Genomic DNA, 25,907 nt, shown 5'->3' with positions numbered 1-25,907 from the left:
AAGAATGCTCTCCACTGGGCTGGTCCGGAAAGCACCAGTGGCAAGGCGGATCCCGCTATGGAGGATTGGGTCCAGTGCCCGCAGTGCAGATGGGGATGCTGAGCCATAAACCAGACTCCCATAATCCAGACGGGACTGGATTAACGCCTGTTAGAGCCGCAACAGGGTAGAGCGGTCGGCGCCCCAGCGGGTGTGGCTCAAACATCTCAGAGCGTTGAGATGCCGCCAACACGCCTGTTTAAACCGCCGGATATGAGGCAGCCAAGTCAACCGGGCATCAAAAAGTACACCCAAAAACCTGTGGGTCTCCACCACAGCAAGAAGTTCGTCGGCAAGATAAAGCCGCGGCTCAGGATGGACCGTTCGGCGCCGGCAGAAATGCATAACGCAGGTCTTGGCAGCCGAAAACTGAAAACCACGCGATACAGCCCAAGACTGCGCCTTGTGCCCTATAGCTGACGTTCAGCTGCTGCAATGCTAATAGAACTATAGTAAAGGCAGAAGTCGTCAGCATACAGGGAAGCGGAGACAGAATTTCCTACTGCCGCAGCGAGACCGTTTATTGCAATTAAAAACAGGTAGACACTGAGGACAGAGCCCTGTGGTACCCCATTCTCCTGGACGCGGGAGGAACTATACGAGGCCGCGACTCGCACGCTGAAGGTATGATACGACAGAAAATTTCTGATAAAGATCGGCAGAGGGCCCCGAAGACCCCATTCATGAAGCGTAGAAAGGATGTGATGACGCCATGTCGTATCGTACGCCTTCCGCATGTCGAAAAAGACAGCGACCAGGTGCTGACAGCGGGCAAAGGCAGTACGGATGGCCGACTCCAGGCTCACCAGATTGTCGGCGGCGGAGCGGCCTTTACGGAACCCACCCTGAGACGGAGCCAGAAGGCCCCGAGACTCCAGTACCCAATTCAAGCGCCGGCTCACCATCCGTTCGAGAAGCTTGCAAAGAACGTTGGTGAGGCTAATGGGGCGGTAGCTGTCCACCTCCAAAGGGTTCTTGCCTGGTTTCAGAATGGGGATAACGATACTTTCCCGCCATTGCGACGGAAACTCACCCTCGACCCAAATATGGTTGTAAAGGTTGAGGAGCCGTCGCTGGCAGTCCACTGAGAGGTGTTTCAGCATCTGGCAGTGGATGCTATCCGGTCCAGGAGCGGTATCAGGACAAGCGGCAAGGGCACTGCGGAATTCCCACTCACTGAATGGAACATTGTACGATTCTGGATGGTGGGTGCGAAACGAAAGGCTCCGACGTTCCATCCGCTCTTTAATGGAGCGGAAGGCCAGGGGGTAATTCGCAGAAGCGGAACACATAGCAAAATGCCCTGCCAAGCGGCTTGCAATGACATCGGAGTCTGTACAAACTGCTCCATTCAGTGAGAGTGCAGGGACGCTGGCAGGGGTCCGATAGCCGTAGACGCATCGAATCTTCGCCCAGACCTGCGATGGAGTGACATGGAGGCCAATGGTGAACACATACCGCTCCCAGCACTCCTTCTTGCTTTGGCGGATAAGGAGGCGGGCCCACGCACGCAGCTGTTTGAAGGCGATAAGGTGGTCGATGGAGGGATGTCGCTTTTGACGCTGGAGCGCCCGCCGGCGATCTTTAATCGCTTCAGCGATCTCAGGCGACCACCAAGGCACAGCCCTCCGCCGAGGGGACCCAGAAGAACAGGGAATGGCAGATTCGGTGGCAGTAACGATGCCGGTGGTGACCAATTGAACCACCGCATCAATGGCATCACGAGAGAGAGGCTCAATAGCGGCAGTGGAGGAAAACTAGTCCCAGTCAGCCTTATTCATAGCCCATCTGCTGGGGCGCCCAGAAGAGTGGCGCCGTGGCAGTGACAGAAAGATTGGAAAATGGTCACTACCACACAGGTCGTCATGCACACCCCACTGGACAGACGGCAAGAGGCTAGGGCTACAGAGCGATAGGTCAATGGCGGAGTATGTGCCATGCGCCACACTGAAGTGTGTGGAGGCACCGTCATTTAAGATCGAGAGATCGAGCTGCGCCAATAAATGCTCAATAGCGGCGCCTCGACCTGTTGCCACTGACCCACCCCACAGAGGGTTATGGGCGTTCAAGTCGCCCAGTAACAAGAAAGGTGGCGGCAATTGGGCTATCAGCGCAGCCAGGACATGCTGCGCGACATCACCCTCCGGTGGAAGGTAAAGACTGCAGACAGTAACAGCCTGTGCCGTCCACACCCGAACAGCGACAGCCTCTAAAGTTGTATGTAGAGGGACAGACTCGCTGTGGAGAGAGTTAAGGACATAGATGCAGACGCCACCAGACACCCTTTCATAAGCTACCCGGTTTTTATAATAACCCCGATAGCCACGGAGGGCGGGGGTTCGCATTGCAGGAAACCATGTTTCCTGAAGTGCAATGCAGAAGAAAGGGTGAAGGCTGATAAGCTGTCGGAGTTCAGCGAGATGGTGGAAGAAACCACTGCAGTTCCACTGGAGGATGGTGTTGTCCATGGCTGGGAAAGGCGTGACGGGACTGGGAAGGCAGATTACGCCTCTGGGTCACCTGCTGCCTCCGATTGAGCACCTGTGCTAGTGCTTTCCATGGCGTCGGAGGGACCGGCGAGATCGAGGTCCTCAGCAGACGCCAGAATCTCCACCTCGTCCTCAGACGCAGAGCTTGTAGGATGCGGTGGGACGGGTGCCACCACAATGTTGGTATTCTTGGGGACTTTCTTCTGGTTCTGTTTCTGCTTCTCTCGTCGTGCCTTCGGTGGTTCAGGCTTGGAGGGCTTGGAGGGCTGCACAGGTTCAGTCTCAGGGACAGAGGACGACCGTGAGGCCCTACGACCAGGGACTGGTGGTTGTTTGAGCCACTTGCGGGTATCTGCTGTGCCGCTGGTCGGAACTTGCGAAGGGAGGTCCCCAAGGGACCCCTTCCTTGCAAGAGTAGCCGAAGAAGTCTTACTCTTCTCCGGCTGGGAAGGGGGAACTGATGCCCCCGATGGTTTGGGGGGTGCTGCTCCTGAAGTAGATGGAGCAGGAGCAACAGGTTGTGAAGTGCCCCCCACAAGCAAGGGGGCTGGTGGATGCTGACCGATCTTAGAGCCGATTCGTGATGATGGGAGAACCGTCGTTGCAGCAGCGGCGTAGGTTGATGTCATTGCCACAGGATGGAGCCTCTCATATTTCCGTCTAGCCTCGGGGTAGGTCAGGCGGTCCAGGGTCTTATATTCCATTATCTTCCTTTCTTTCTGCAATGTCCTACAGTCCGGTGAGCAGGGGGAATGGTGTTCTCCGCAGTTAACACAGATAGGAGGCGGGGCACATGGAGTATCAGGATGCGAAGGACATCCACAATCCCGACACGTGATGCTGGATGTACAGCGAGATGACATGTGCCCGAACTTCCAGCATTTAAAACACTGCATCGGAGGAGGGATATATGGCTTCACATCACAACGGTAAACAATCACCTTGACCTTTTCGGGTAAAACATCACCTTCGAAAGCCAAGATGAAGGCACCGGTGGCTACCTGATTATCCCTCTGACCCCGATGGACGCGCCGGACGAAGTGAACACCTCGTCGTTCGAGGTTGGCGCGTAATTCATCGTCGGACTGCAAAAGAAGATCCCTGTGGAATATAATACCCTGGACCATGTTGAGACTCTTATGCGGCGTGATGCTAACTGAAACATCCCCCAACTTTTCACAACTGAGCAACATCCGTGACTGGGCAGAGGATGCCGTTTTGATGAGCACAGAACCAGAGCGCATTTTGGACAAGCAACTTGTCCTCTAAACGCTCCACAAAAAACTGGGGCTTGGTTGACATAAACGATTCTCCATCAACCCGCGTACACACGAGGTACCGGGGTGAATAGTCTCCACTGCCTTCTTTAGCAAGACGTTCCTCCCATGGAGTGGCTAGGGAGGGAAACGATCGGTGATCAAATTTCTTCACGTTGAGGTTAGACCTCGATCGCTTAGAGACTGCTGGTGGAGGCCCACCAGCGAGAGATGATGTACCACGCTTCATTGCGGGTCATCCGCCCTGATGCCACCTACTCCGACCAAGGGCCCTCCCCACGGGCGCCACCCAGCCGCAGCAATAGCCACCTGGCAGGATGGCCATTGCCGGGAGTCCCGATGCCCCAGGGAGATGGGCATCTACTCCTTGGCATACGTGGGGAGTTAACGGCGCAGGCATCAGTAGAGCGATCCCTGTGTTGTCAGGGGGTACAACCAACAGGGTACATGGCGGCCCCACCACAACGGACTGGCTACCGTGCTGGATCTTAGGTGCAAGAAAGTCCAAGGTCGTCGTCGCAGTTAAAAGCAACACTACAGAGTGCAGTGTGGTAATCGCACCCAGGGACGTATCCTCGCCCAAGAGATGGAAAACGAGCGGGACACCATTGCAACGACGAAAAAGCCGGCTAAAGGTCTCAATGCACGACGGATACAGTGCACCATGTAAGGCGCCCTTCCCCAATTGGCTCGCTCTTCGGAATAATTTAGAAAGATGAAGGTCAAACCCGAGAGGGGACCTTCACATAAGGCCGAAACATTTGAGACTCCTTTTAGTCACCTCGTACGACAGGCAGGAATACCGCGGGCCTATTCTAACCCCTGAACCCGCAGGGGGAGAGAGTGAAGGTCATGACTGCAAGTAATGTGAGCTAAAATCAGTACTAATCAACAAAGAAAGAATGACAAAGAACACAATACCAAACAGAGTTATAAAATAAAGTGAAATCCTAGAAAAGCCAGTTAGCAGCTGTATTCACGAATCGGTCTAACAACGTCTTCACAGAGGATATACCAATTGCTGGTCTTATTTTTGGACAGGAAATTCATTCCTTTGTAAAGTGGAACATACATTTTGGAAACAATCCCTGAAGTTGTGGCTAGGCCATTTCGCCAAAATAAAATATCCTCATTTCCTGGAGTGCTAGATAGGCAAGAGATGCAGGACAACAGAGAAGTACCGGCAAAGCAGTCTGTCAGAACGTTGTTCATGAAAGAGTAGTTTCTGTATTAGAGTCCTGCATGGAAGTTCTGATATGAATACAAGCCCTGAAAGCCTGTACCATACAAACAACAGTATTTTCAGAGACAGTTCTAAATACTGCAGAGCATCAAAGTGTGAGCAATGTTTTATCAGGGAAGGATAGTATGCTAGAAAAAACATTTAAGAAAATGAGGATTTCAGAAGAACTTCGCCAAACAGATAACAACCCATTTGATTGAAGACTTTCCTGGCATATTCCAATGAAAAAAATCTTCTTTGGCGATCAGGCGAAGTGCCTGGAGATGAAAGGTACAAAACTTATGAAATGTTGTGACAAGATGATACATCACTCGGCTGATCTCCCAAGGTGGTTCTGCCACAGATAACATTTCATTGAGAAATTTGCTAAACAGATAACAAGACTTCACAAACAAATAATAAAACAACCAGTGGACTGAATTTTCAGATAGCTGAGTTCAGAAGTGAACTGAGTGTGAAGTAGCAGCTGGACCATTCCATGCCAAATTGTCTAATCAGGGAAAAATTTTCCACATGACTGTCAAGGAGTTTGACGAAATTCTGTATGAACATTTGCACATGTTCCCAATGAACATTGGAAAAACTTTACTTTCTCTAATTTAATACATCTGTTGGACCCCAATGCCTAACTTTCAACAGTGTATCCTTCGAGTTTTTGGCAACTTTGGGACATAATATCTATGGCAACATTTTCTTGAAAGAAACAAAGCTATGCAATCATAAACAATATTTTGTGCTCTCTAAAATGGAATAATAATAGAAAATTTCAAGAGTAATTTTCATATAGACAATTTGACGCGAAGTCGGCTGAGAAAATAGCCAATTGAAAACAAAAAAAAAGTGAAGCTTAGCTTTTTATCTCTCAGGACATAATTTCAGCATAAACTTGAAACATTGCACATACCAAAACAAGGTGTTAGAATATAAAATTCCACTCTCCTATTGCTTTTCAATAGTTTACAAATCAAGGTCAAATTTTCTGCAAATGTTTGTATGACATTTTCAATAAACAAAAAATGTTCTAAACCACTTAAGAAAACTACATTTGGTTTTGCAATGGGAGCATGTAAGGCCCAAAAATCCGATGACACGATGCTAGTGCAGCAAAAATATGGTGATACTCTGCAGGTATTCAAATCTGCCACTTTTTATTATGTCTTACAATTATTTATTAGTATCTGAGGGAACTAAAATAGGATGTCCTAATGAACAGGAGGAGAGCTTGTGGCAAAAAACTCTAAAAACTGGCAAAAAAATTTTTTTAATTTTTTGGACATCTTCATGTTTAGGCTACATACTTTAAAAAAATAAAAGGCCACAAAGAATCTAATAAGGAGAACAATGTTCTCTCTCTTTGGTGACTTTAATGTCAGAGGTAACCACACTTGAAAAATGTAATATTTTGGTTGCGTCTTATCAATCATTTTCCTGTGTGTTGAACTATGCCTTGCATGATAAAAATTTTCATGATAAATATTGTTGAGTACTTAATTCTCTGTTAAATGTTTATCTTATGATTTTTTTAATGTGAAATTAGTGTGTTAACGGATCTTAAGATAAGTCTTTATTTCAGTACCTTCAAACAAATATACTACCTGTAAGTATTTAACTGACTAATTGCACATGAAAAATATCAGAAGGTACTCATTTTAAAGAAAATATTGTGTCAACAATTACTTTGACAACAAGCTATGTTTCTGTCTGGCTCAGTCTTGTGAAGCCTTGTTGAAACAATCTGCATTTTATAGTTGTATTTGCAGCACAGTGAGTGGTTTCTCATGGCGCAGAGTAACTTCATAAGATGATGCAACCAGATCTATATTTGTAATAATACTACATTTGATTATTTTTTTCTTAACTATATACATGTGTATTTTATCAAACAATGGAAAACCAGGATGGAATGTAACAATATTATGAAAAGGAAAGTTGCTACTCACTATATAGCAGAGATGCTGAGTTGCAGATAGACTCAACAAAAAGACTGTCACAAATAAAGCTTTCGGCCCTTAAGGTCTTCATCAACAAAACACACACACACACACACACACACACACACACACACACAACTACAGTCTCAGGCATCTGAAACCACACTGTGAGCATAACGGGAGTGGTGACCGGGTGAGGTCAAGGAGGAGGCTGGGGTGCGAAGGGGAAGGGGTAGCACCTCCACTATATGGTGAGTAGCAACTTTCCTTTTCATAATATTGTTACATGTCTATTTTATTTTATACCAGTATTATTTAATGTGAACAATTTCATTCAGTTGCAGTTTGGCTGCCATTTGAGCCACCATTTGAGCCAGTGGTGTTTTGCAAGTAATACTTTTACAATTAAGTAGAAACAGACCCAGATGGGAGTAGCTTGCCTTTCTGCTCAATTACGTAAGCAGCAGGAACATCAAAGTGTCATGTCATTTACTATGGGGAAAAAACTGCTTTGAGATTGTTTACCAATTTTAGTTAATGTGAACAAGAGTTACGAGTCTGATGCTCTGAAGGAACACTGGAACTATTCATGTTTGTTTGCACCATGAAGCTTTGTTGCTGTCTTAATATGAGAATTTACAAAAATAAATAAATAAAATAAAACTAAAATGCTTTGAGCCCTTTGACAAAAAGGATCATAATGTACAGACAGGAATTCAGAAAGGTAATACTGAAACAGCAGATAAGGCTTGTTCTACGATGAAGATGCTTACTTTTATTCACAACATACAGCCAGGTAAGAAAATTTGTCCAGCTTGCAAGACTGTATCAAATAAATATCTGGAGGCAGTTTTGACAGCCTCATCATCACAGTGTAATGATGAACTTACACCAAATGAAGTGTTAACCACTGTCTCATCATCAGTACTCATCCCTGAGACAAATAGTAAGCATCAGAGACAAAGGCTCAGTATATGAAGCAGAAAATTCGAAAAGCCACATAGTGGGATTGGAAATCACATTACAAATGCTATGGTTGTAAAATGTCAAACTGAACAAGCCAGTAAAAGCAAGCAATGTGGAAACCGGGTTGACTATGCATATTTGCTGACTGAACTGAAGGGCAAGATGGGGGAATCCAATCATAAAGAACAGATACAAATTTTAACCTTGGCACCCAAATTCTGGGCAAAGAGAAACAGCAAAACATTCTGGAGTATCAGCAAGAAAAGTAAAGTGTGCTCAAAAGCTTAAGACAGAGAAGGATATTCTAGCACTCCCTGAAAATTGACAAGAACAAACATGCAGAAAAAATTGTTGCTCTGCAATTTAAGGGAAATGTATGCACAATGCAGGAATCCAGCTTTATACACTCACATGCAAATTCATTTTAATGACCCCAAAAAAGCAACATGAGCTGGGTTCCAGCATAGCACGTTATTGTAATTAAGCTATATCAGTGACATCTCTTGACTGGCAGTACAGTTTTCATCATGTTATTCAACAGCAAATTAATGAAACCTGTACAAAATTCAAGTATCTTGGAGTAAACATAAGCTTAGGATTCTAAAAGATACCTCTTCCAGCTTCGGGCAAGGACACTTAAATGTATCATAAGGCTGAGACCCTGTGGAAACAAACCCCTATCACGCTTGGGATCAAGTATAAAGAAACCCTTACCAGGCAGAAACTAGCCTGAGGCTGCTGCTGCACAGCAATGAAAGAAATATGCAGTGGTTAAACCATCATGGACTATAGCAACACATTTATAGAATTTACACTACTGGCCATTAAAATTGCTACACCAAGAAGAAATGAAGGTGATAAACAGGTATTCATTGGACAAATATATTATACTAGAACTGACAAGTGATAACATTTTCACGCAATTTGGTTGCATAGATCCTGAGAAATCAGTACCCAGAACAACCACCTCTGGCTGTAATAACGACCTTGATACGCCTGAGCATTGAGTCAAACAGACCTTGCATGGAGTGTACAGGTACAGCTGCCCATGCAGCTTCAACACGATGTCACAGTTCATCAAGAGTAGTGACTGACGTATTGTGAAGAGCCAGTTGCTCGGCTACCACTGACCAGACGTTTTCAGTTGGTGAGAGATCTGGAGAATGTGCTGGCCAGGGCAGCAGTTGAACATTTTCTGTATCCAAAAAGGCCCGTACAGGACCTGCAACATGCAGTCGTGCATTATCCTGCTAAATGTAGGGTTTCGCAGGGATCGAATGAAGGGTAGAGCCACGGGTCGTAACACATTTGAAATGTAACATCCACTGTTCACAGTGCCGTCAATGCGAACAAGAGGTGACCGCGACGAGTAACCAATGGCACCCCATACCATCACGCCAGGTGATACGCCAGTATGGCGATGACGAATACATGTGCTTTACCGCGATGTCGCCAAACACAGATGCGAGCATGATAATGCTGTAAACAGAACCTGGATTCATCCAAAAAAATGACGTTTTGCCATTCATGCACCCAGGTTCGTCGTTGAGTACACCATCGCAGGCGCTTCTGTCTGATGGAGCGTCAAGGGTAACTGCAGCCGTGGTCTCCGAACTGATAGTCCATGCTGCTGCAAACGTTGTCGAACTGTTCGTGCAGATGGTTGTTGTCTTGCAAACGTCCCCATCTGTTGACTCAGGGATCGAGACGTGGCTGCACAATCCGTTACAGCCATGCGGATAAGATGCCTGTCATCTCGACTGCTAGTGATACGAGGCCGTTTGGATCCAGCACAGCATTCCCTATTACCCTCCTGAACCCACCAATTCCATATTCTGCTAACAGTCATTGGAGCTCAACCAAAGCGAACAGCAATGTGGCGATACCATAAACCGCAATCGCGATAGGCTACAATCCAACCTTTATCAAAGTCGGAAACGTGATGGTACACATTTCTCCTCCTTGCATGAGGCATCACAACAATGTTTCACCAGGCAATGCTGGTCAACTGCTGTTTGTGTATGAGAAATCGGTTGGAAACTTTCCTCATATCAGCATGTTGTAGGTGTCGCCACTGGCGCCAACCTTGTGTGAATGTTCTGAAAAGCTAATCATTTGCATATCACAACATCTTCTTCCTGTCGGTTAAACTTTGTGTCTGTAGCACGTCATCTTCATGGTGTAGCAATTTTAATGGCCAGTAGTGTACCATCAGTACGGTAAAGTTCTACATAAGCTGCAAAGTATATAAACACAAAATACACTGTACTTCAAACCAGGATTAAACTAGCACATCAATAGTATTACAAAATAAAAACACACATTCAAACTTCTCATTAACATGAATCACTTTTCAAAAAATTTCATGTGTACTGCTATGAACTTCACCAAAATTTACACACTGTAACAATGGTGTAAAACTTGAGAACAATTTATTGGGTGTGTATGATGCAGCTCTTCTACAACAATTTTAACTACTATTGTCTCCAGTGCCTTGCAAGTCATGACAAAGGACAGCTAGGTTTTATTTATTTATTTTGTAGTTTTTCCAGTTCTTCTGACTCAAGCTCGCTTTCTGTTTATCAGGACTTTTGGTATTACCTTTCCCAGAGAGTGCTAAACAATTGTAAAACATAACAAAATAAATCAGATTTAAGTACCAATGGAATATGGGGCACATTTTCACTATGCCTTCTCCTTGTTGCTGCTTTTCTGGGCCTTATACACTGGCGTTCCAAAAACAAATCACTTTTTTTTAGGTAGTTTGGAACATGGCCTTTCTAGTGAAAATGCTTTAAAGGTGTTTGGAAAAAATACTTTTTGTAAAAGTGAGCTAAAAATACATGTTTTTGGCATTTTTATAAAAAGCATCAGCTTTGTGCTTGATTTGTAAACTATTGTAAAGCAGTAGAAGAATGAAATTTTGTATTCCAAGATCTTGTGTAAAGTTTCAGGTTTGTCATGCACTTACTTCCAGGGATATAAAAACCTAAACTTCAAATTTTTTTCAATCTGTTATTTTTTTGACCTACTTTGCTTTAGATTACCCATACACAAATTGCCCACGAAATCTTTATTGTTTCACTTAACAAGTGCAATAGTTTGTCCAACACGGTCTACTTTTGCTTCTTTCAAGGAAACACTGATAGAGCTATTATGTCTCAAAGTTCCAGAAAACTCAGTGGTACATTGTTGAAAGCCACACTATGAGATAAAAAAAATGACTTTCTCTGCAAGTACTGAATCGGTGGTCTTTACCAATGTTTACTGGGTACATGTGGGAATTTTCACACGCAATTTCATCTAAATCCAGATGGTCATGTGCGAATCTGTAGACCACTTGGCATGGAAGTAAAAAGTGGTTAATTTGACTTGAAGAGTGAATGGTGTAGGCGACAGAGTAACTTCCACAGAATCCAGGTTGCTATGAACAGCACTGAAGGTGGCAGTGGTGGAACCTGATCTCACAAATGAAATTTCTAATATCCTTTCAAAACTGAGCTGTCAAATTTTAATAATTAGGTGAGAAGATTGAAGAAGTAGAAAAGTTTGTAAATTATACTGGTGGCCATTGTAAAGGTAGTGTGTTAGCTCTGAAAGAGAATGTGGTATCATCCAAAAAGTAATTGAGACAATTCCAAGAGGAAGCATGTTCAAAAATTTTCCTTAGTATTGGGTACAATATGTGGTGAAATATGCCAATGAAATCTTTTTACAGGGATGGGAATTTTTGCACCCAATAGACTTTATGCAAAATTGTAAGGCAACATCCTTCCTAAAAGAGTAGTGAAGTAAAACGCAAATCTGTAAAATTATTTCTTGAGGGAGAAGCACTGTCTTGGGCTAACCACGTAATTGTCAAAACTTAACACTTGATGAGTTTAAAAAGGAATTTTTTGAAAAAGTTCTGATCAGAATCAGAGCCGGCTACGATCTAGAGTGAGCTTCTAAATGTAATACACTAATAGAGATCAGAACTGACGTATGAAATAATTTTGCAAAACTCAGTTGAAAAGTTTGGTACACTTAAATCAACTTTTTGATGAATTAACACAGACTCTCATGTTAAAGATGACATTACCTGAAAGGATACGCTGAGGTTTGGTTTATGGAGCAAATGATTAAGTTGAACAATTTTTGAAACATATGGACAAACTGGATAGGGAATTTGATTGAGAAAATAAACAAAACTTCGACTTTGGGAGAAAAAAACTGGATGGATGGTAAACTTAATAAACAAGGGATTAGTAAAGGGTATAATTACCAAAATAATTATCCAGAAAGGTGACCTATATGAGGGAATCAGTACTTCAATAGACAGCAATGGTAATAATGATTTTGAAGGGAGCACTATCTATCCCAATAACCATATAAGCTCAATGAAGCAATAAATAACTTGTTAAACTGAGGACCTCTCTGTTGGCAGTTCACAATGGGAGAGTATATGATGGTTTTAATATAGGGACCAAATGAAGAAATAATTGCTAAAGTCAGAATTGTGACTGCAAAGAAGTGAAAGTGTTTCAGATAAGCAAAACTGCCAGGTGAGGGATTTTGTAAAGGGTTTTATATGGTACTTATAAAATCAAAAAGATAAAGAAAGAACAGTTGATGAGTTTTTCAGAGGAAGTGTGCTGTTCAATCAATCACCAGGGTAGCGGGGTGTGAGTGAGGGGAATGAATGAATTAGGAACCAGGAATGCAATACATGTATGGAGGGATTGAGGAAATAGAAGTACATGAGAAGGATGAGGGTATGATAAGCAATGGGATAACTAATACTTTTCTGGTGGGATGATGGTTCAAACAAAGATTCAGAAAAGTTGAGAAGTGGAGACAAAGACGATGAAGAGACAGGTTATTATATTGGCTTAAATAAAGAATTTTTGTCAGGCAATGAACAGAGTGAAATCTCAGATATGGTGAAGTTGTTAAATGCCATGGAAGATTATGGAGAAGATACATGTTATCATTAGTCTGTGGTGCTGGAAATGACAATGTATCAAGGTGTAAGTACGGCTGAAGAGCCTTTAGCTGCTGAACAAAACTCACAATGTATAAGAACAGATGTTACAACAGGATAAAATGAAAAGTTTCTTTATAAAATTTAGTGGAGCATGGGAAAAATGTCTTTTAGTAATTCCTTTTGAGAAAAGTTGGCTGTTGTAAAGAAACAACCATATTCCTATATTCAGAGTGTTCTCTTGTGGGGGATGTTAACTAGGACAAAAATGAGCCCCTGATGAATTTATCGTCATTTTTCAACTGCAAACAATACACTAATCTCACGAATCTACTGTCTAATGATCTACATCCATTTTTTTTTACCTACTGTCTGAAATTCAGGTTTTTGAATCATCACTTCTTACAATGAAAACAATAAAACCGAAACTAGAGTGAGACAACAGCAAACGCAAAACAATATACATATCATGTCATGTTTATATTCGTATTATCGTTATGCCTAAAAGTGATACAGTCAGAAATGAAGCAGGGCAAGTGACTAGATTTTTAAATCTAAGATAACTAATTTCTGTGCAGAATGTAATGTACTAAAGAGGCGTCTGCAAAGATTTTCAAATAGAGAAAAATTTTCGACAAACTCTCGTTCAGAACATCTTCTATCATACGCAGTCTATTATTTGGTTCTTGTTGATCATTATCAAAGAAAGCAGCAGTTTTTTTTTTTTTTTTTTTTTTTTTTTTTTTTTTTTTTTTTTTTTTTTTTTTTTTTTAAATTGTAAGCGCGGTAGCATGCACAAAAGCAAGCCATGCCGCGAGCGGCAACAAGCCGTAAACACTCATTATCTGAATGTGACAAACAATGCATGACACAGTACAGTAATGCACTTTCAGATTAGAGTGACGAAAACACCTATAACAAAGAGAACGGCACTTATCAGATCAAAGAAAAAAAGCAATCACTTCAAACCAGATGAAGCACGTGAAAAAGGGAGGATACCGTATAAATACGGACGGAGCGCCTGACGCATAGCAATGGCTACCTGGTAAAGCTGAACTGCTAAGCTTACGACTCGAACCAAACTACTATAGCTGTATCGTCATTCATTTGACCTAAATTGTGTCTCATATTTGAATGGACCAACTTTGTTTTGATTTGGAGGTGCGGCCTAAAACTTTTCTCTCCCCTTGAATTTCGAGTCTCAAATTTCAGGTGCGGCTTAGATTCGTGAAAATTTTTTTTCCTCAATTTTGAGTCTCATTTTTCAGGTGCGGCTTAGATTCGAGTAAATACGGCAATTTCCTTAAGAATTCTGGCATTCTAAACAGACTGAGATGTTATACTGACGAGTAAAAATGGAAGTAGGAATTCAAAAGAGCATGGACATTGCTTGCAATCAAACACAAAATTGCTCTATGTAAGAGGCCAACAGGAAGTGCTATTGTTCTTTCCCCCAAGTAACTTCTGTTTGCCAAAGCATAGACTCTGTAACACCCCATCACATCCTTCTTCATCAATACTAACACTAATCATATATACATATGCAGTAAAATGACTCACTCCCTCCACAGCATTTAGAATAAAAGAATCGTTCAAATGATCTATGGAACATGTCACTAACTAACTAACTAACTAACTAACGAGGGTCATCCGTCTCCAGGTTCTAATTGATGTGATTAATGACAGCTTGCTCCAAATGTAGAAAAATGTACATTAATGTGGATGAGTAGGAAAATCAATTCTGTATTGTTTGAATACAGCAATGTGCCACTTGATACATCAATTAAATATCTAGCCATAACGTGGCAAAACGGTGTGAAATGGAATGAGCATATCAGGTTGATAGTAGGGAAGGTGAATGCTCAACTTAGCTTTATTGGAAAAATTCTGAGGCAGCGTAGGTCATCTATACAGGAGACAGTGTATAGAAAACTTGAGCGACACATCCTTGTGTGCTGTTTGTGTGTCAGTTTAAAGGAAGACATTGTAGCAATTGAGAAGCATGCTGCTAGATTTGTTCGATCAGCTCGCAAGTGTTATGGAGATGTACCATGAACCCAAGTGCTGGAGAAATAATGATGATCTTTTTGAGAGGTAATTGTGGAAATTGAGAGAACTGTTATTTGAGGCTGACTTTGGGTTGATTTTACTGCCATTAATGTATATTTGCATAAGGACCATAAATATACGATGAGAGAAATCAGGACTTGTACAGAGGCCAATAGACAGTGGTTTTTCCCTTCCCTATTTGCGATTGGAGCAGGAAAAGAAATTACTAGTACTGTTATATGACACTCTCCATGGCGGTTTATGTATTTAGAAATAAATCCGCCTCTGGGCCCAACCATCTCTGTGGCCAACTGCCTCCAGGGTTTCAAGAGTCCATCACCTCCAAGAATCAGTCATCTACAGAGCTCTGCCAGACTGCGGTAGCTTCACAAGCAGTGGGTTCCTCCGGCGCATTGTCCTCCTTCCACCAGGCTTCTTGGATCAACAGGACCCTCCATTCCTCAATTCCTCACCCAGACATACAATATCCTTTGTCTCCTACGCATGCTCCAGCAGCAAGCACTCATTAGAGTTTTTCTCCAGCACTCTGCTCTCTTCTTTTCCCTGCTCTCATGCACACATGGCAGTGAGCTCACAACAGACCAGTCTTCCAGTGCTTAAGCCCCTTCCTTCTGTACTTTCTCTACGTCGGATCCAATGGCAGCTTCACACTCAACTGATTCCTCTGGTGCTGTGCTCTATTTCTTTCCACTTACTTCCTGGCCACTCTACACCATCAATCCTTCCATGATGTGCTAGCCTTCATCTGTTTCTTTTTCCAGATGCACATGTTCCTGCCCACTCCGCTGTTGGCCATTGTGCCCAGACCATCCACGACTTCTGCGTGGTGATGCCTCACAACTCAGCAACAAGTTATAGGGTCTGGGCTACAACTGCCATTGGCTCCCTCAACATTTTCAGATGCCTATGTCAGCCGAGGGGGTGGGGGATCGTGTGGGGGGGGGGGGAGGGGGGGGGGACAGCAACTGCATGTACACCTGTGTCCTGCAAATGATCTGGCCTCAAGCACCATCCACTTCTTGTACACGCATCCACAAGTGAGCTATGATGATAACAGTTCCAGGTAGCAAGCCAGCACAACAACAAATACAATGCTGTTTGTTATCGCTGGAAACTCAAGATACCAACACTGCAGGCACTACTCTTGGCATCTCGCTGTGTTCCAGTTTAGATCAGGAGCCGACGCCTGCATGGAACTATTTCCCTCCACAAGTCACATGCCTGAAAATAGTCCGCATTGTATACCTTTGCTTCAGCAGTACTGAGGTCAGTGCACTGTCTCCAACAAGCCAGTCATTGCAGGAGTTATACCAAGCAATTCCACCGAATGCTCCGCGGTCTTCATTCAGAGTAGCTCCTCACTGGTGCCGACTTCTGCAAATCTAATTAATCCCTCTTTCAGCGGACTCTCACTCACAGACCTAGCCTTTGGCTACGCCTCACTGTTAAGCTTGCATCACGCATCGTCAATGGAGTTATCAACCTGCTGGTATCTCCTCTAGTAACTCCATAAGTAGTTACTCGCTAAGTCTTCCTGTGACAAACATAAACTCTACAGTTGTGTCATAATGTTATTTCTTCCTGTAATTCGGTCTTGAATAAATGTGTTATTACTTCCAGTCTACTTGACTGCTGTATGTAGCACACCCTAGTCCATAAAATAGATCATACAGTTGATAAGCTATTAAATGAGAGATAGCTGCCATATTGGAGAGTGAGAAATAATTGGGGCCCTGTAAACTGGGCAGTTCAGTGTAGTAAATAACTTATGACATCTGTCATGACAATGGTTGTGCACATGGGAGGGGGAAAACACACAACTATCTCCACACTGTAGCACAGAGATGCATTGCCCCACACAAAATACCTTTCCTAGTTCTGCATCACAGATGACTGGGATTAGCATGAGTATTTTGATACTGATAACTGATCCTCGACACATAGTTCAAGGTTTTTTTCAACTCCTTAATCAAGATACATGTTGATATGTATGATGAGCGGCGTTAGATTTCATAGATAGGATAATATTTGCTTAACTCTTTCAGTCACCTGATTTGGGAAGACTGAGCATATTTGTAATGCTGTTAAGAGGAATGTAGGCACTCTGGACCAATCATTACAACTTATGGGCAGAAGATCGGCGTCATTTATTTATTCACTGTTGTTTTGTGGGGCTATACTATAAATTGCCAGCCTGCTCATGAAGTAATGAGGTGTCAAATACAACAAGGGAACCACCTTCAAAGTCAATTTATTGTCAATGTGCACTAAAATTCAGCCTGCTTTCTTGTTTGTTACGGGGAGAGTATTATACATGAAGTTTTTCTGAATCATCAGATTCTTATTTCACTAGGATAGATAGGCAGATTTGGAATTAATGTCAAATGTTTTCAGTAGCACATTTTAAATGTCAGTGATCCTTCTGCATGAAGAGTTCAACAGTTTGCAAGCTTCCGAAATGGAAGTGAATATGCTGGAGGAACTATACAGGGTGATTCAAAAAGAATACCACAACTTTAGGAATTTAAAACTCCGCAACGACAAAATGCAGAGCTAAGCACTATCTGTCGGCGAATTAAGGGAGTTATAAAGTTTCATTTAGCTGTACATCTGTTCGCTTGAGGCGCTGTTGACTACGCGTCAGCGTCAGTTGATGCTAAGATGGCGACCGCTCAACAGAAAGCTTTTTGTGTTATTGAGTACGGCAGAAGTGAATTGACGACAGTTGTTCAGCGTGCATTTCGAACGAAGTATGGTATTAAACCTCCTGATAGGTGGTGTATTAAACGTTGGTATAAACAGTTTACAGAGAATGGGTGTTTGTGCAAAGGGAAAAGTTCTGGACGGCCGAGAACGAGTGATGAAAATGTAGCACGCATCCAGCAAGCATTTGTTTGCAGCCCAGGAAAATCGACTCGCAGAGCTAGCAGAGAGCTGCAAATTCCACAATCAACTGTATGGAGAGTCCTACGAAAAAGGTTAGTTATGAAACCTTATCGTCTGAAATTGGTCCAAGCACTGTCTGCAGCTGATAAGATTAAAAGAATCGATTTCTGTGATTTTATCCTTGCTCAAATGGAAACAGATGACTCTTTCGTTTCAAAGATTGTGTTTAGTGATGAAGCAACTTTCCACACTAACGGGAAAGTCAACCGTCACAATGTCTGTATATGGGGCACTGAGAATCCGCGGGAAACAACTCAGTATGAATGTCACTCACCTAAGGTGAACGTTTTCTGTGCCATTTCAGCCAATAAAGTTTTTGGTCCCTTTTTCTTCGAAGGTGCTACTGTAACTGGACTACAGTATCTGGAGATGTTAGAGAATTGGCCGTTCCCTCAGCTCGAACAAGAGCACAACAATTCATATTTCAGCACGATGGAGCGCCACCACATTGGCACTTATCTGTCCGTAACTACCTGAACGTCAACTACCCGAGGCGATGGATAGGCCGCCTGGCAGCCCGTGACAGAGCACTTCATCACTGGCCTCCAAGAAGTCCTGATCTTACCCCCTGCGATTTTTTCTTATGGGGGTATGTTAAGGATATGGTGTTTCGGCCACCTCTCCCAGCCACCATTGATGATTTGAAATGAGAAATAACAGCAGCTATCCAAACTGTTGCGCCTGATATGCTACAGAGAGTGTGGAACGAGTTGGAGTATCGGGTTGATATTGCTCGAGTGTCTGGAGGAGGCCATATTGAACATCTCTGAACTTGTTTTTGAGTGAAAAAAACCTTTTTAAATACTCTTTGTAATGATGTATAACAGAAGGTTATATTATGTTTCTTTCATTAAATACACATTTTTAAAGTTGTGGTATTCTTTTTGAATCACCCTGTATATGTGAAGGTTTTGTACATTCTTTAGTCACATCAATTGAATGACTATGACATTTCCTTAAAATATGTCATCACAATTTTTTTCTAATATTACTGTCAATGTGTAACTGACTTCTCGTTGCAAGCAGTGACACAACCTGAAACCTATCGAATACTGCTCAAACATGGGAAGTTGCAAGGGAGTGGGGTGCTCAGTTTCACTTAAGTAAGAAGCAGGGAATTCGGACACTGGTACCTACAAGAAGGAAAACATTTGTAAACACAAGGAATTTTATGGTTCAACAGTTTGTAGTTGGCAGTTTGTGTTTCAAAATGTTACTAGTTCAACACACACTGCTAAAGTCTCATTTTTAATTAAAACTAATATGTTACATAGATATCATATAATCAATTTACCTTGCAGTTTAACTTACCCAATACATACAAAAGAAATACTTTTATCTGTTGACAACCCACTTAAAATACAATTTAAATGTTTGAATACTCAGTTTACTCCATTTCATGCTGAAGAAAAAAGATATGTTTGTAGGAACTCACTCGTATTGTGCTTAACTTAATTTCACAGATTATTACCGTTAATAATGCTTATAAGTTGGATGCCATGAGATCACACATGTTGAAGGCTCCAGAACGCACATGTTAAATAGATAATGCAAAGCTAATCTGTACAATAACATGTGTTACTTTTAGAATTTCCTCCCTGATTTAAAATATTTTACAAGTGTTTCCAGAAATTCATGGTATACCTGTCAAACACTCACCAACATTTTGAGTCACAACAGCATGATTCCAATTCAACGACCCAAAAACACAATCAGCTGCATCAATTAGTCTCTTTCGTGCCTCATCAAAAGTGTTTTTCTTCTTTTCCACAGGTTCCGGCAGTTGCTCAAAAACTATTTTAGCTGCTAATTCATCTAGCTCATCCTCTGGGCCCTCCATCTATAAAAAAAAAGTTATAGAAGCTGCAATATTATCAAAAAAATTATTATCAGCAGATACAAATACACACTGTTCTTTTAACGATAATGTCCACTTTTTCTGCTGTTCCTTCACCACCAGACGCACTGCCTACATAGTCTCTGAAGCATACTCAAAAGAAATTTTACACCACCTGCATACCTACAAATGTGTGGGGGCTTAGACTCAAGAGAAGCAGGGAGTGAAAGAATAATACTACCTTAACTATGAAATAACACCAAAATAAGAAAAAAAAGGGCAGCCAGTTGAAAAGTGGGCATCTGTGAAACAAAAACCTGCTTTGGGTAACATTAAAAACAGTAATGCTTCATCCCATGCATTGTAACATATTTGATCCTCAGCATGCTGTCCACAGTGTGTTGAGATGTTGCTCCGTAAGCCTACCCCACCCTTCAACGGCAGCTCTCCTGTGGTCACCCAGAGTGCGAGGAACATTCCTGCAGTGCCACACTTATAGTCTCAATTGGTCCCAGGCACACTCAATCTGGTTCATGTCAGCTGATATTGCTGGCCATTGTATTACAGTTGTTTGGGCCTCCTGGAAGAAGGTGTTCATAAGTTGGATGCCATGAGCTCACACATGTTGAAGGCTGCAGCCAAAAGCTGTGTGTAAGCGTGTTTTAAATGTGTCTGTCTGCGACTTAATGTGCCTTCTTTATGGTAAGTAGCAATCTAGCTTTTCCTACACTGTTGATATTCCTACGTGGAGTTTCCATTGTTTGATTTTGCTATAAATTATAACCAAACATTAAAAAGTTTTCTTTGTTAAAGTTCCTTCTCATAAGGGTTTTCAAACTTGAGATGTTCCTGCCTGTATGTGGTTGCTCAATGAACAATTTAGATAATAGACCTGGAAGCAAGACCTGTCCCATACATCCCACAACCACTTATTCCAGTCTAGTCACAAGCATCAACCATACCATCAAAGGCAGGGCTACCTGCTAATGCAGTCATGTGATCTACAACGTAAGCTGCAACCACTGTGCTGTGTTCTACATGGGCATGACAACCAACATGCTGTCTGTCTGTACGAATGACCACTGACAAATTGTGGCCAAGAGAAGCTGGACCACCGAGTTACTTAGCACACTTCCGAACACAACATTCTTCAGTTCAATGACTGCTTCACAACCTGCACCACCTTGATCCTTCCTACCAACACTAGCTAAGCCAAACTGCACAGATGAGAACTGTCCCTGCAATATACCCTACATTCCCATGACCCTTCTGTCCTCAGCCTTTGTTAGTCCCTATCCTTCACCCACCCCTTCCCTGGGCCCACTCCACCAGCTCACAGTGTTCTGTTCCAAAGCTACTGGTATGTCAGTCATACCACCATTTATTTCAACAGCTTTGTTTTCAGCACCCTGCATTGACTCACATGCAACAGATTCCACAGTAGCTCCAATAAATCCTGCTTACTTGTTGATTTTACAAGGTGGATGTGGCATATTCATCACGGCACACATTGTTTCTTCTGCAGTGTGCCCTTTGCCAGTAGCTCTCAATCCATAAAACCACCTAACATTAACTTCAAAATAATTATCTTTACACTTACCAGAATTCCAAAATGAATGAGTATATTTACAACTGGCACAATTAATGATAAGTTTCCTAGCTAGTCCATTTGATACCTCACTGTCTTCATGTAATCATATCATGTTTGTTTTGAGAAAATTGTACATCACAATGTTTTATTTTAATCTTCGAAGCACTAATGGGTGTTTCTCTAGATACTGACGAGTTTGCCAGTATTTCATTGTCTGTAACTTCACATGCCGCATGTTGAACACAATGTTTCCCTTTATTCAAAAATCTATAACCATGAAACCCATGTTTCTTAAAAACACTTCGTTTTGACGTCATACTTTACTTTGAGAGATTTACCAATCTATTCGTCACTTTTCCCCAGAAAAACATTAGCACTTTGACATACAACACTTGTATATACCATGAAACGATACGGTACTGTTTTTGGCAGTGCTACCAATACAAACACGTTACTTAACCTTTATAACACAGCAACCCACAGCCTTCTACATAAAAAATTACTGATTTTATTAGATCTTGAAGTAATGCCCATAAAAAATTTTAACATTTTCAACCGGTGTAGATTATATTTAAAAATATAAAATAAAATACTTCCCATGTGAGTTTATAAGTGATATATATATCATTTTGTTCAGAAAATTGCAAATTCTGTAATGAAATAAAAATCCTAAAATGTGAAAAGAAATTTTTTTCTGTTCTGACTCCTCTTAAAAGTGGTGAGGGTAGTCTGAGAAGGCCATCACTTGAGACGTTGAGGGCCCATATGAGGATCCTGAATAAGTGTTGCAATGTCTTTGGCCCATCACAGCAACAGCTGGCATCAAAGTAGGCTGCAGAGAGGGGGACAGTAGTTCCAGCACTGAGAGTAACTGCAGTGGAGATGTCCCCAGAGCCTAGTTGATGCAATCTGACACAGAGCAGGTGTAAGTGGCGAAAGAGGCATATAACTGCCATGTTCACTGAAAAGTGGTCGATGTCACAAAGATCATCATGCAGTGACAATTGTAGGAAAGCCTTGAGAACAGGGGAAGAGTTTGTAATTTCAGTAGCTGAAAAGGTGTCATGCGTGGCACTGAAGTTGGCAGGCATACCATCACTGAGGAGAAACAAATCAAAATTGGAAAGAAGCTGAAGGCCCCTACCACAACAAGCGGCACTTCCTGACAGGGGGCAATGCACAGTGGAATTCCTAAGTGGGAGAAAAGGGAAGGAGAGTTGTTGAATTAAGGAGGTCATCTCAATGTAACTTCCCTGCCTAGAAGTAAATAAACAATATAAATCACAATCGCTGGAAATGTTTCCACTTGCACTGCTACTGCTTCAAAAATGGTGTGGAGAGGAATCAACACACTAAAGATATATGTGCAAACCAGAGTACAGACCCCTTCAGATGCTCTCATAGGGCCAGTATTGATCTGACACAATGCACAGTAATTTCAAAAACTTGGAGAATGGTCATCAGTGAAGTGTACTTCTTGGAGAATAACAGGGATCACAGAACAAGAGGAAAATAATTGCAGTTCCAGCAGGAGACAGTAACAGCCATTGCGGTTCCATTGGATCATCATACTGAGGGTGAACTGGTTAGGCCAGAAGGAGCTACGACAGGTCGAGTACCAATATCACTGTCAGGGTGGAACAACACCAACAAGCATCAGTTCAGAGTTTGATGGCATGGGAGGATCTGGCATCTCTGAGGTCACCAGTGTATCCCTCTCCCAAGGTTTCTTCTTCTTCTTCTTCTTCTTCTTCTTCTTCTCTTTAACAACTTAATATTGGAAGCTGTCACAATGCAATTCTTACCACCTTAGGGAATGCAGGTGAGAAGACAACATCATTAAATTTTATATATGTAAAGCGAATTGATTTAAATTTATGTACTTAATTTTTATATTATGAGAACTGTTTATTGCACGAATGTTTGTTTTCTTTGTTTAATGTGGAGGCCAACGGCGACATAACATGCCGACATTAAGGGTCTTCGCTTTTGCAGCCAGAAATGCTGAACCACCCACCACCACAGCCAGTGATAGTGAGAAGATCTTACCAGCAACTGCTGCAAAACTCTGGTTCCATTGGACATTAATTGATACTATTGTAATTCAAGACAAAAAGAAAATGAACCATAACTGTAATTAAACTGTAATGATGCAGTAGTGGTCTGGGGCTGGCTGCTACCAATGATGTACATATTGTGTATATCTATCTAATTAGAAGTCAATAAACTTTTACAGAGCTGAAAGTTACTATGAAACGAAGAACTTAATCTATCCACAAGAAAGAATAAACAACAGATTACACACTGTTCATATAGTCAAGTATTATTATTATTATTAGTATTAGTAGTAGTAGTATTAGTAGTAGTAGTAGTAGTAGTATGGTTCAAATGGCTCTGAGCATTATGCGACTTGACTTCTAGGTCATCAGTCGCCTTGAACTTAGAACTAATTAAACCTAACTAACCTAAGGACATCACACACCTCCATGCCCGAGGCAGGATTCGAACCTGCGACCAGAGCGGTCGCTCAGCTCCAGACTGTAGCGCCTAGAACTGCACGGCCAGTAGTAGTAGTAGTAGTAGTAGTTTGAGAGTATGATCACAGTCTAAGATAATTAAATTTTGGTACAAATTTCACCTATGTACAGTATCTTTGTCTTGTTATCAACTAAACCTCAATTCCTAGGCAACAAGTGAACTGATCTCCCCTCCCTCATTCTGATACAAAGGATCTGCAAGTTTAACAAAGAAATATTTCACTACTACACTTCAATAATTTGACATGGCTTGTATTCCGGTTACATGAAAAGCTAGCATGGTTGAAATGATTTACTGATGGTCAACTAATCTAAACACAATTCTTCAGACAAGAAGTGTAACACTGTATTGATAATCTTGCGAGGGATTATCAACTGTGGGTGTAGGAAAGGAAGGAGAGTGGACAGCTCTGAGACCCCAGCCTCTGGCTCCTTCAGCCACTGGCTGGCAATTGTTGCTGATCTTGGATTTCTGGGGAGATGGTTCCCGAATGGGAGCTATCACTAGCATAGGAAATTGCGCTTCTCTGGTGGGATACATGGAGACATTCCTGAAAATGTTGCCGCAGGAACCACAAGAAGGAAGTTCCTATCTTCTCCATAGTCCAGTTCATTTGTGGAACTACAAAAGGTTGATGCCAACAACCTGGGCATAGCAGTGGCATAGTCAATATCAGTGGGACTCGATACAATCATATTTTTCACAAGCTCCGAGACAGTTTGTTTACTGCTTGATTAGGATTGCACACTTCAGGGATCAGGGAAAATGGTAGCCTGACAACTGACAAAGACAGTTGTAGTGCACGTGACGAATTTTTGTGAAGCAGCTGGCCAGTCTCCCAATATCGGGTTGCGTGTAAACTGGGAAGTCATATGCCCATAGTAGTGGCATTTAAAGCACAATTTTTACCTTCTCTGGAAGTTAAGCCCATCATACGTTAGGATGACTGCACCAGTTCCAGCTTTGTTGTCTGGCAGGCTTTGATGTACACGCTGTATGGAGTGAATCCCTACCCCCCCCCCCCCCCCCCCAAGTGTTCGAAAGTTTAATCCCTGTACCACATTGATGTTCTTATGGGGTATTGTAGTAACAGGTACATCACCACCAACTTTTTTACAACACAGGAACACCCAGGACTGGGTAGGATTTGCAATCTTAATTATGATGGAACAACTTTTTAATTTACTAAAGGAAGACAGTTAAATATGTTTATGATATTCTCCCCAATAAACATTGACTTACTGCAGAGAAAGTACCCTGCAATTATTTGGGTACAAACCATGAACTGAGCGAGTATGTCTCGACTGGTTTTCCTTTCCTCCCATGGCATATTCAAGGAAGGAAAATTCCAAGGGTCGTAATGATCTGCACTAAATTGCAAACTGCCTCAAGAAGCTGTTGGAGCCTCATGGCCACTGGCTGAGAACTTCAGTCATTTCATGATCCCAAATATCTGTCAAGATGCCACCTATTCCAAACAAGCCAGCCAGAGCAAAGGCTACCGGGCCCGATGACCACTGCCCAGAGTCCTAGAGCCGCTAAACAGACAGACACTTACTCTTCAGCAAGTGCAGGGAGGTAACAGCTCCGGTATCAATAATGCAACTCCTGGGTGTTCACGAGGCTACCAATGTATGGACGACACCCACACGTGAAATGGCTGCCATGCTGGGTATTGGGTGACAGCTTAGGCATCAATAGTGTGACTTCTGCATGGTCCGGAGGCTACTGGTTATGGGCACCTGACGATGCCCACACACGAAATGGCTGGCACACTGAGTACTGGGTGACTTGCTCCACATGGCCCACACATTCTGTGAAAATTTTAAATAAGTGTAGTTCAAACAAAGACGTGGGAACGGGATATAAGTTAATCACAACTCTTGGTGTAAAATAAATGGAACAAAGTGGTAAAAGCCATAATCTACATCCTACGAGTGAGCTATGTTCTCAACAGGAAATCTATCCTAGAGTATAAGCCTGAGAGAAGATAGAGTCAGGGTGTAAAATTGCAGTA

At 42.4% G+C, this 25,907-nt stretch overlaps 1 protein-coding gene across 6 annotated transcripts in view; it reads right to left on the bottom strand.

Annotated features, from left to right (window-relative positions):
* LOC126190680 (DNA repair protein RAD52 homolog) overlaps positions 1-25,907 on the bottom strand; it is an 87,021-nt gene that overhangs the window by 28,376 nt on the left and 32,738 nt on the right. For all 6 annotated transcript variants that reach the window (XM_049931135.1, XM_049931137.1, XM_049931136.1 and 3 more), the window contains one exon: positions 19,584-19,764. In XM_049931135.1, coding sequence (XP_049787092.1) covers positions 19,584-19,764 — 181 coding nt within the window. The remainder of the gene's footprint in view (positions 1-19,583; positions 19,765-25,907) is intronic.

Source organism: Schistocerca cancellata, chromosome 6 (genome assembly GCF_023864275.1).
Source record: "Schistocerca cancellata isolate TAMUIC-IGC-003103 chromosome 6, iqSchCanc2.1, whole genome shotgun sequence".
NCBI classification, from domain to species: Eukaryota; Metazoa; Arthropoda; class Insecta; order Orthoptera; family Acrididae; genus Schistocerca; species Schistocerca cancellata.
Note: the sequence above shows the minus strand (reverse complement) of the source record. Positions and strands in the feature narration are given on the sequence as shown.